This window comes from Tachysurus fulvidraco, chromosome 18 (assembly GCF_022655615.1).
Source record: "Tachysurus fulvidraco isolate hzauxx_2018 chromosome 18, HZAU_PFXX_2.0, whole genome shotgun sequence".
Classification (NCBI taxonomy): domain Eukaryota; kingdom Metazoa; phylum Chordata; class Actinopteri; order Siluriformes; family Bagridae; genus Tachysurus; species Tachysurus fulvidraco.
The window spans coordinates 6,795,645-6,808,313 of record NC_062535.1 but is presented as its reverse complement, the minus strand read 5'-3'; the positions used below and the strand labels follow the sequence as shown (position 1 = coordinate 6,808,313).

General features: G+C 42.5%; 1 protein-coding gene across 1 annotated transcript in view; it reads right to left on the bottom strand.

Moving 5' to 3' along the window:
• Positions 1-12,669, bottom strand: part of rasa3 (RAS p21 protein activator 3) — a 70,016-nt gene that overhangs the window by 3,325 nt on the left and 54,022 nt on the right. Inside the window, exons 15-23 of the mRNA XM_047803269.1 lie at positions 9,102-9,208; positions 7,628-7,705; positions 6,416-6,493; positions 5,530-5,603; positions 2,921-3,027; positions 2,647-2,729; positions 1,862-2,070; positions 534-637; positions 242-425 (exon numbers count right to left, since the gene is read on the bottom strand). Coding sequence (XP_047659225.1) covers positions 242-425; positions 534-637; positions 1,862-2,070; positions 2,647-2,729; positions 2,921-3,027; positions 5,530-5,603; positions 6,416-6,493; positions 7,628-7,705; positions 9,102-9,208 — 1,024 coding nt within the window. The remainder of the gene's footprint in view (positions 1-241; positions 426-533; positions 638-1,861; positions 2,071-2,646; positions 2,730-2,920; positions 3,028-5,529; positions 5,604-6,415; positions 6,494-7,627; positions 7,706-9,101; positions 9,209-12,669) is intronic.

Sequence of the window (12,669 nt, the reverse complement as noted above, 5' to 3'; positions counted from 1 at the left end):
ACTAGAGTTTTATAAGAACTAGACATTTTTTTGCCTTCTCACTCATGTTTTCTTTTAAAAATCATACAAAATCGTCCGAGATATGCAAACTTAGATCTTTTATTATTATGTCGAAGCGAATCCTTTGGAGTTAACGCCTGAAGTGTGGAACCCAAAAACATTGTGAAATCCTCAGCTTCACTTCAATTCAAGTTTATTTGTATAATATAGCTTCTTAGGAAATATATAAAACGGTACTCACTGGCTACCGTACTTGGTCTTCCTGAACTTTTCTCGCTTGTACTGTGCATGCTGCTGCTCCAACGTTTGCACAGCCGAGACGATTTGCTTGAGGATCTTGTAAGACTCCTGTGGGTCGTCTATGACGAAGCCGGAGTACTCTTCCTGTTCGGGTCCGTCATACACAGATTTACTGCCGCACGCCTCTGAGATGATGAGACACAGCCACAGGTTACTCAGAGCACATTCACCCGCTACTCTAAATATATATATATATATACATAGACAACATGTAAACACACAGACATACACACCTTGCATTTTGACGAGTTTGGACATGTAGGTGCTGAACAGTGAGTAGATGCGCTCGGTCTCTCTGTCCCCGTCTATGTCAAGTTGAATGTTTGCAGGCAGGCCACTGCACAAACCCAGAGTAACGACACAGTAACACATCAGTACTGAGTCTAACATTTCAGTTGCTTTCATTAAATATATATATATATATATATATATATATATATATATATATATATATATATATATATATATATATATATATATATATATATACTGTATATACCTAATATACTAGGGGTGTAAGAGCTCATCATGATGGAAATATGCTGATATACACCACTGAAATCAGTAAGCTGTTAATCACTTAGAGTTCAAATATAATATAAAGATAATTCTGGAGCAACATTCACACATTATTCTGTATACGGTTATACGATCATGTTATAACAGCTGAATACGATCATGTTATAACAGCTGTTTTTGGAAGAAGTTGATGAAGTCGCACATTTCAGTCGAATTTGGAGCTCTTTTTCAGTTAAATCGATGCCCCGTGTGCTTCTACGGACCTTCTTATGCTTCGAGCGATCATTTTGCTCTTTTTTTTTTTTTTTTTTAAGAATCAAACTGAATGAATTGTTGAAGTCAGTATCATGAACTGAACTGAATTGTGACCAGATGTATCATTACACTCCTATTTAATATTTAATAAGTGGGTGGAAAGAGGCTAAACTGTACAGTAATCTCTCGCCACTTCGCGATTCAAGTTTCGCGGCCTCAGTGCATCGGTGATTTTTCAAAAATATTCATCGAAAAATAAAAATAAAAACGGTTTCCCAGGATGCCAGACAAAGAGAGAAACTCTCTCAGAGGCTTTGTACACACCCACAGGCACTCAGACAAGGCACATGATTGGTTCCCGGCACGAGATCTTAGCTGATTGACTGCGCATCATTGCACCATCGCATCCTCTCCCAGCTTCTTCCCTTGTTGTATCTCGCCACTCTCGTTCACGCTGTCAACTGTGTCTCACGTATTGTGTTCGAAATTAACTTTTCGTTCAGCTCTTACAATGCCTCCTAAGCACCGTGCCCCTGCGACAGATTCCTCTAGTGAGCCCAAGAGGAAGAGGAAGATGATGACCATCAGTGAAAAGGTCAAACTTATCGCGAGGGGTTCCGGTCGCCATTAACCGCAATAAATGAGGGATCACCGTATATATGAAATGCCTACTGCTCGACTCCACTGTAGAGAATCGGTTCAGTCTTGTAATATATTTACATTTCCCAGATTGTATGCAGATATTAGTATTAAAGGCCTTTATTAGCATTAGCATTACTTGACTAACCCAGTGCAGGGGGTGCAGCCTGGAGCAGAGTCTATGGCCTGTTTGCAGCATAGCCAGTGTCCGTTGAGGTAGGCTGAAGGATGGTAGGTGCTCAGACGCTTGCGGTTACACTGGCTGACTTTAGTCAGGATGTCGATCCAGTCCCGTGCCTCTACGCAGTTGTTGGCCTGAATGTACAGCGCCCGCTCGGGCTGGATCACCTGAAACATCTGGAGAGCGAACAAAAAGGTCAGAGGGTCGTGTTGTCTGTGGAACAAACTTTATTTTATTTTTCTAACGGCTAATTCATGCATCGACCGGATGGACAAATCGGCTCACAGACTCACTCGAATTCTTAATATGTCTACCAAAAAATTCCGGAAATTCTTCCGGTTTTGTTGGACTTACATTTACAGCATTTAGCAGACACCCTTATGCAGAGTGACTTACATTTTTATTTCAGTTTATTTATACACCTGAGCAATTGAGGGTTAAGGGCCTTGCTCAGGGTCCCTGCTGTGGCAACTTATTGGACTCAAACCAACGACGTTCCGATCAGTAGTCGAACGTCTTAACCACTGACCTACCACATCCCGATTTCTTTATTATGTCACTCCAGGGCTTTAAGAATTATGCTTATTCATAAGTATTTCTGTTTTTAACTTGCCTACTAGGAGCAAAAGGTAAAAACACGTCTCACGCTGAAAGCCTGACACATTTTAGATCAGACTTGCAGCCAGAAAATTGGAAGTACTGAAGTTTATTTCCATTCTGTGCATGTTTGTGTGTGTGACGTTGTCTCTTACGTTCTTCATCTTGAAAGACTCCTCCTCTAATCTCTCCACAGCCAAGATGTTCTCAATGGGGATTCTACACAAAGCTCCTTCACCTTCACACCAAAGTCAACACAAACAATAAATACAAAGCTTATTTAGTATTACAAATACTAAACCTTTCGCACTGCATGTGAACATATCAGACAGAGTACATCGGATACTATGCGTAATAACCGACACCATAGAGCTGTAACTGAGATGAATACAAAGGTCTAACAGGATCACAGGGTAACATCTGTGTTACCTTTGGTTTTATGGTACGTGAACTCGTGATTGGTGAGCCGGAACCATCTCTTCTTGAAGTTCTTCATGCCAAACCGTTTCCTCCCTTGTGCTCTTTTGATCATAAATCTGCCCACCAGCCAAGGTATGAAGGGAAAGAAGAACAAAGAGAACAAAGATAAAGAAGATTCATTTCTCCAACACAAGCATCGCTCACAGGTCAATTTTATTTACTGTTGTCTTTTCACATGCTTTTTAAACCTTGTTTCCGACAAATCTTACGCCTCGAGTCGTCACTCTGACGCTTACTGAATGACTGAAAAGCAGCGATGACAAAAAAATACCACATATTAAAGTACTGTACATGGCTTTGTGAATTTCAAGCACACTGAAATGGTACACGGGCTGCGACTTGTTGCACGCTGGAGCTAAACGGACTCACAGACTTCATTCTAACTGACCTGTAGAACATGTCTGTGCTCAGACCATGCCATGTCCAGCCTCTAAGACAACCATGGGGAGGTGGTGCTATCGAAGAACACAGAGAGGCCACAACCAGAGACATTATCAAGAGAGGAGACGGCTGAGCAGTTTGAGTTTGAACGATGGAAGCCGATCAGAATGCTTTGCTCTCTGCTTTGCTCTCTGCTACGGTGCTGACTCGCTGTTGACTATTGTTACTTACCAGTGACGTCAAACTTTAGTGACCTCGTCGTACAAGATATAAATCTTTTCATAAACAGACATTATATATTTATGTATATATTTATTTATATAATATTTATGAGTTAAAAAAACAATTCAGAACAGCTATAAATCCTGCCGGGAACGGCTTCCTAGTGCATTATGTTATCGGGGGCATCAAACTAAACTATGTGAAGTTTCAGCTACATAAAACTTTGCGTTAGAGATCCGTAGAAGCAAATGAATGATTTGCCTCTGCCTAAAAACAGGGCGATTCTCAGTGGCTACGGTTTTTCGATGCTGCTACAATCTGTCGCTCGCTGTCCTTCGTGTTTACATCTGCAGCATCTTTACTTACATTTTTGTTTTTTTTGTCTTGCACTGTTTGTACACATGCACTGTCAGTATCACTGTGTAACTCTACTTAGTTCTACTTCTACTCCATGTAGCCTCATGGTCCTGGAGGAACCTTCACTGTGTCTGTGGAACAAATGGTACCGGGCCGCCCAAGGAACATTAAATTAATCCCATTTTATTTACTGTGGTGTATTTCTCTCAGGTTTGTGCGACTTTCCATGGACGAGAGGTTAACCGGGAGCTGAGAGACGTCACCTAAAGCCGCACCAATACCGCACATGCGCAAAATATCATGATATCGGGCTGGGTTTAGGTGACGTCTGGAGCTGAGCGGCTGCAAGCGGCTCTCTGTTCACCGGTACTTTCTCATGTTTAACAGTGCTTGGTGTATGTGTATATTGTGTTTGCTCAAATTTAATTGTTCTGGATTAAAGTCATGGCGGAAAACCCTGAGATTGTCACCACAGCACTTAAATCCCTATTGCCATTTCCGACATGCTATCTGTGTGAAGCGGGGTTTTCTGCAGTGACGGCAACCGAAACAAAACCACGGAATAAACTGGACATAAGCAACACACTTCGGGTGTCATTGTCTCCTATTACCCCAGATGGAACCGTCTCGTTGTAAAGAAACAAGCTCAGGGTTCTCATTGATTTAGCGTTGTAGTGAGTTAAAAAGGCATGTTTAAATACAATTAAATTACAATTATTAATTTTAATTTAATTGTATAGCCGCCACCCCCCACCCCCAACCCGGCCGCGGTAAAATGGTCAAACATTGACCGGTCCGCGGTGAAAAAAAGGTTGGGGACCACTGCTATAGACTATAGAGAATTTAGATCATTTCCAACGTTTTCACACAGTAATTTAGTTTTGTTTTATTCCTCTGAAATACTTGGCTGAGTGTGGACTGAAAACGCTGCCAGGACGTCTCTTCGTCTGATAATATCTTTGGCCACAACACACGACACAAAAGAACAACGGCAGAAGATTCTGTCTGCATTTACTTTGGCGTATTATTACTGTCGGTTCGACACTTTCCTGATAATTGTCTATACAATTTACACGTATCAGGGAAGTGGAAAGGGCGATGAGGGTCAGAGGTGCGGCCAATCGGGTGCAGCTTACCTGCAAGGACCCTTCCCATCAACCCTCTTATTAGTCAGTTTAACGCTCCTGTGCCCAGCAGAGAAATACAAAAAAAAAAAAGACACCTGAATGTGTCTTAAAGGCCAGAGGAGTCAGACCCCAGTCCTAGAGAGTCACAGCACTGCGGACTTTTATATTACACCTCATTTATCAAGCATGATTCAACTCTTCAGTTATTTACAGGAGACTAGATTTGGTCTCTAAAGAGCTGTGGGCCCAGGACCTGGATTTGACCGACAGATGAGACACACACACACACACACACACACACACACACACACACACACACACACACACGTATCTGTTCCATTGGCTCTGCTCTTAATACTGAACATAAAGTGCAAGTTCCAAACTTGTAAAAGATACATGAGAGTCATTTATCACATGCATTTGATACACAAGGTTCACAAGGTGATCACAGTACTGCTGCCTGCTGCTTACCCTTCTTTTAACATGATGGGCGTCTCAATGCTCTTCTGGTCCCATCTCCCAGACGACGAGATCAGGTCGAGGAACTGCGCACAGGAACACGACATGCAGGGAAAGGGAGCATTAGATATAGATTATGGTAGAATAATAATAAGAGACAAGGAGAGAAAGAAAGTGCAGTGACACCAACAGCAACTTTTACATTTGTTTGACACATGGCACCAGTCCCTCTCTCTTTCTGTCTCCTCTATCCCTCCCTCTCTCTTTCTGTCTCCTCTATCCCTCCCTCTCTCTTTCTGTCTCCTCTATCCCTCCCTCTCTCTTTCTGTCTCCTCTATCCCTCCCTCTCTCTTTCTGTCTCCTCTACCCCCTCTTTCCGTCCCTCTTTCTTTCTCCTCTATACCTCCTCTCTCCTCCGTCCCACTCTCTGTCTCCTCGATCTCACTCCTTCTCTCTCTGTCTCCTATCTCTCCATCTGTCGCCTCTCTATCCCTCCCTCTCTCTTTCTGTCTCATCTATACCTCCTCTATCACCCTCCTTCTCTCTCTGTCTCCTCTCCATCACTCCCTCTCTCTTTCGGTCTCCCCTATATTCCCTCTCTCCTTCCTCCCTCTCTCTTACTCCTTTTTCTCCCTCCTTCTCCCTCTGTCTCCTCTCTCCCTCTCGTTTTCCTCTCTCTCCCTCTCTGTTTTCAGAGATCCCACTGGTTAAGATGTTGATCAGTTTGTAAGTTAAAAATCTCAGCACCACTGCTGGGCCCTTGAGCAAGGCCCTTAACCCTAACAAAGGAGATGAATGTAAGTTGCTCAGGATAAGGCCATCTAACAAATGCTGGACATGTAAATATAATGGTGGCAGGTGAACATGTTCCTGAAGACACAAAAATAAGCACACTCACGTTTTTCACAGCATCTGCATACTTCTGCTCGTTGAAGTAATCGTAAAACGCAGCCATATAAGACTCTTTAAAGTTGCCCTGGAGAATAGCGAGAAAAGCTGAGATCATTATCACCCATATGTCTCATTTCAAAGAGATATACTTACAACCTGACTGGAGAACGATGTTGGTAGTTTAAATCTAAACCAATCTGCATGACTCCATGTAGAGGTCTTCACGGGTCCACTTAGATCCGAAAACCCGAGGTTCTACCCGAGACCTGAGCGGGTTCGGGTCTAAAAGTGTCACGTGTACCTCGGACACGGGTCGGGTATAATAATAGCGGCATCGAGTCTCGGGTAATTTAAAATGAATGTGTTTTTACCGAACGTACCCGAGAAGACCCGAACTACTGTATCTCGTGTGTGTGTGCATCGACTCAAGTCCTTTTCCAACCTTTCCTCTGTTTGCCAAGACCACCTGCGACATGTGGCTGGTGACGTGTGGCTGGCGGTAAGCTCATTTTCATTGAAACAGACCTGTCAATCAATTTTGAATCCACTCTGTAGTGGTTAATTTAGTGTAGAGTTACGCAACATTTGGGTCCAGTCGAAAATTGCCGTCGGGTCGGGTCGGACTCGGGTCTAATTTTTTCGGGTTTGTCTCAGGTCGGGTCTTTATTAAAAAAAAAAATTATGCATGTCGGGTTCAGGTAAAAGGTGATTCGGGTCACTTCGGGTCGGGTACATTTCTTTAGACCTGAGAAGACCTCTACTCCACAGTCAACTGTTCAGTTAACTAGCAAGCTTTAAGGCTTTAAGAAGCAGCAGATATTTCTCCCGATTTCCAACAAGAAAACAACCGGGAGTTGTAAACCTGTGTGACCACTAAAACACGTTAAAAGCCAAACGCTGCCCTTTTTAAACTGTTGCTCATGCAGTCACAAACTGATGATTGGCTTTGGTATCATTAGGACTAACAGGAAATAGAGTATAACAACCCCCAAACCCCCCACCCCCTCAGACAGGAGAGCCATTTAATCCCTTGCCTCCTGGCTACAGATAGCTTTGTTACTGCCAAGATGCAGATTCACAATTTCCTGACATCAAACTATTTTCTGTTAATAAAATATTTTTTTAATAAATGAAACATTTTTTATTTTAAGATAATAAAAAATAGAATTTCTAATTATTACTGTTTCCAAAAGCCATAGACTTTAACCCACTAACTTACTGATTTCGACTTGGCAAGGCTTCCCAGGGTCTGGATGGTTTTGGAGATGAGAGTCAAAGTCCGTGATGTACAAGGATCCTTTAAAAGGGAAAAACAAGAAGGATGTAAAGGAGAGTCATAAAAGGAACTCAAACAAACACACAAGTTCATACGCTGGAAACAGATGCAGGTTACTTCAATTCAATTCGGTTTATTTGTATTCACATTGTCTCAAAGCAGCTTTAAAGCTAAGTAAAGAAACAGAATAAAAATTGTTAAGTTTAAAGATGAAGTTCCTTTTTATCTATAACTTTCCCTAATGAACAAGCCTGAGGCGACGGTGACGAGGAAAGACTCCCTGAGGGGCTTTTTACACCTGGTCACTTCATGCGTTTTCTGTGATCCGATAGCTATCCGATCGTAAAAAGACCAGGTCTTAAATGCCCTCCGAAACGGTTTAAACCCCTTCAGGAGGTGGTCTGGGACGTGTTTCAGATGAAACTGGACAGGTGTAAATGCATGTGGGTGTTCAAGCCATATACGTCATCGCTATACTCCTCCCAAACGGAAGTACGTCACTCGCAGGTGACTCAGAAGTCGTGCATCGTGCCAGAAACAAACATGTTTTCCCACCAGTGCTGTCTCCGATCTTTCACCCAGGCGTCTCGTTGGGTCTTAAAATGCACTGCTGCCACCAGCGAAAATGCAGCAAACAGTAAATGCTGTTTTTTGTAGCAACCGCATACACCAAAGCGTGTTCCATCTCAATTACCATGGAAATGAGGTAAAATATATTAGCATTTTGGGCGGGAGTAGAAAGATGGGATCGATATCCGATTCTCCGAGACGCATTTATGTGGCCTGATGTGAATGGAACAGTTGTAACAAATCAGATAGCTATGGGATCACAGACAACACATGAAGTGACCAGGGGTAAAAAGGCCCTGAGACGATATGAGGAAGAAACCTTGAGAGGAACCAGACTCAGAAGTGACCCTCATCCTCATTTAGTGACACTGGACCAGAAATAATGTCATTTTGTACTGCAGTTTATATTCAAGTGGAATTAAACAACCAAGAGCTCCTGAGGTACTAACAGGTCAGAGTCATTTCTGAGTTCATAACAGACTTAACACTAATTATTTCCTGTTGAAGTCTTCAAATGTTCACTGATGAAGACTCGAGCACAGAACTGACCGACACAAGGGTGTGATCGTCAGTCAGCTCAGTCTGGTGAACTTCTCTCAGCTCAGTCTGGCAGATCACATGGTCAGTGATGTATATTGTGTTGTGCCTTTACATTTACTTCACTAGGTCACAGACTTAGGATGCCATCAACCTAAAACGTGTTGGGAGGAAAGAAGCGCTGGTTGTTTCAGGAAGAGGTACGACTTTGTTTAAAGACATGCAGTCACTCTGTTCAGATGTCTAGAAGAAGTTCGTTCCACCACCTCGGTGACAGAACGGAAAAGAGTCTTAATAATGAATCACTCACTGGATGATGAGGCCTGAGCTGAAACAGGTTGGGTGAGAGGATCGCCGGGGCAAAGAAACGCAGGAAGATGAAGCTACTGACAGCTGTGTACCTCACGTCTTGGTCCACTGTGAACATCCACAAACACAAACATCGTTACTTTCTGCTTCTCCATCACCGTCATCATCACCAACACAATCTTAATAAACAAATCATTAACAACCGTCTTCATAAACAAAAAACTGCCCTAAACCGGAAAGAGCCGGTCTGGGACGTTAAGCGTTATCAAGCCGAACAGAAACCATCGTCTGCTACTTCTTGTGTTTATATTAATAAAGAGCTGAAGTCATGTGACCGAGGTGTGACTCGTTCACTGTGTGGTCTAACTGTGGCTTTTTACGTCTATATACCATTGTATATAAGTTTCAAAATTAATAAAAGTTGTGTTTATTTGTGAAGGTTAGCCAGATGAAGGAAACTAAACATAAGCATGTAGGTCATAGCTGATTTTCTGTAATAATAAAAAAAAAAAGCCTTGTTGTTAAGGGATCCAGGGAGATAATTATTTGCAATAAATAAATAAATAAATAGATAGATAGATAGATAGATAGATAGATAGATAGATAGATAGATAGATAGATAGATAGATAGATAGATAAATAAACAAACAAACAAATAAATATTAAAAAAAAAAACCATTTAGTGAATATTGCTTGTACCTGGCAGGTAAACATTGTAGTGACAAGCGATAGCTACCAGGTTAATAACAGAAATTTTCAGTGGAAAGAATCTGGTCATGGATCGTTATGACAAAGAAAACAGCCCACTTCTCTGGTGCCAGCATGCGACAGCAAATCTACATCATCAACACTAAATAAAGTAGCCCTTATTATTTTTCAACAAGTTATAACATTCTAGACAAGTGTTCTTTAGCTCATCATTCATTCATTCATTCATTCGCTTTATCCAAACTACCTCGGGTCACGGGGAGCCTGTGCCTATCTCAGGCGTCATCAGGATACACCCTGGACTGGAGTGCCAACCCATCGCAGGGGATACACACACTCTCATTCCCTCACACACTACGGACAATTTTCCAGAGATGCCAATCAACCTACCATGCATGTCTTTGGACCGGGGGAGGAAACCGGAGTACCCGGAGGAAACCCCCGAGGCACGGGGAGAACATGCAAACTCCACACACACAAGGCGGAGGCGGGAATCGAACCCCCAACCCTGGAGATGTGAGGCAAACGTGCTAACCACTAAGCCACCATGCCCCCCCCCATAATGGTAGTTTCTGAAACAGGTAATTAGCAAGGTAGGAGGAGTCGCTGATGATGATGATTATAATGATGATGATGATGATTCTTCCTGCTGGCATCTTCGTCCTGGCAAAGTACAGGACTTTAAGTGGGGCCAGCTAGTCTGCAGCTGATGATTTCCTGTATGACATGACAGTGTGTTCTCTGCAGGAAGCTACACCAAACCAGTGAGGGTAAAGAACGGCACCAGTAATATACCTGGGGAAGATGGAACTGTGCTACATGAAATACATCCTTCACTGATCTTTCTTGCTGATGGTGATCTGAGATCCCACTTGAAGGAAGTAACGGTGCTCATTATTAAGGAAATATAAAGGAGGAAGCTAATAAAATGAGGGAAAGGAAATGTGTTTCCTGAAGTTGATGGACATCAGGAGGCTGGTTGTTAAACCTCCTGGTGGTATTTTGACTCATGCCCAAATTTGAGGATACAGAATACAGTTTTCCTGACAGAAGCTGATCCTCATCCATGCTGTGGTTATTTGATTTAAACACGTCTGTCTGCTTCAGTACTCCATGTCTTGGATCTTGGATCATACACAGTTCATTAGAGGCACAGCCTTGGCCTGGTATGCATTCTAGATGGTACAAAGATTTCCCCCTGTCTCGTGGCACTTTTAATAAGCTGGTGGAATGTGGGGAGATCCAGATAAAAACAGCTGCATTTGAGAAAAATGACCTCTTACGAACAGAGCACTTTTTTTTTATAGCAGCCTTGATTACACAAAGAAGTGCCTCCTCTTTTTCTTTCAGTTAAGATCAGGAACACCGTATCTCTGAAATCCTGGCATTCCACTACAGAGCGCCATTCAGACAGGCTTCAGTCAAGCAACAAAGTGAAGTCAGTCTTTTTCGTGTTTGGGAGTTTGTTGATCTTAATACAAACTAAGCACACATTAGACAGGAAGATTCCGCAGAGCGGCGATCGCAGGCCTCTCCTCCTAAATCTGACCGGTGCTCCAGCCCTGTTGGAGAACCTCAAGAGCCTATCTCACGCTTCGGGACATAATAAATCTGTGGCTAAATCGTCCGATACAGTTCTCCTGATATCAAGACCTATGTCCTTTGAATATTGAATCCGATATGACATAAAAAGGCACAGGACAAAAATGCTGCGACGGCCGCCGGACTGGCACCAGCAGGACTAACCACAGAAAATTAATATTTTCAGATTTTCAGACTTCACACTGCTGAGAAAATTGGATTAAATCACTACAAGCATTTTTATAAAGTTTTTATTATTTTAATATTTTTTTCATCAAACCCAGTCAGGACTGTAGCACACGTGTGTGTTTGTAGAATATCAGCTAGCTAGTTAGAACCTGTCCAATTATGGATCTGAATATATTCAGCACAAGCAAGAAGCAACAAAACTACTATAACAACATTATTATTCTCATTACAGATGTCTGACATTAAAGGTCTACAGTGCAGCACGATGAGGGGAAATGATCACGTCATGTGCAGCCCCGACCCCAAAGTATGCAGAATCAAAAAATGACCATAACATAGACATGTGACATATCAAACGCTCAGCACAGTTAGGAGAACACAGTTAAGAGACACACAGATACAAATCTAGCTTGAATGTGATTGAAAATATGTCAGAGTTATAACATTCTAAACAAGTGTTCTTTAGCTCATCATACATTCATTCATTCATTCATTCATTCAATCATTTTCTACCGCTTATCCAAACTTCTTGAGTCACGAGGAACCTGTGCCTATCTCAGGCGTCATCGTACATCGAGGCAGGATACACCCTGGACGGATTTCCAACCCATCACAGGGCGCACACACACACACACTCTCATTCACACACACTCACACACTACAGACAATTTTCCAGAGATGCCAATTAACCTACCATGCATGTCTTTGGACCGGGGAGGAAACCGGAGTACCCGGAGGAAACCCCCGAGGCACAGGGAGAACATGCAAACTCCACACACACAAGGCGGGAATCGAACCCCCAACCCTGGAGGTGTGAGGCGAATGTGCTAACCACTAAGCCACTGTGTCCCCCTTGTCATACAGACTTTGTTAAATCTATATACACTGTCAAAACTGTGGACATTCTCTGCCAGAACATTAGGGGGCGTCCCAGCAGCGTGTTGTCACGTGTGTTCTTGTCTCTATTCACCTGTTTGTACTTTTGCTCAGTTGGTATTTTCAGTGTTTGTCTTTGTCGTGTAATTTTCCTAGTTTTTGTGATTTTTTTCCCCTGTCTATGTTTCACGTTTTTTGTTAAATAATGTTTTTGT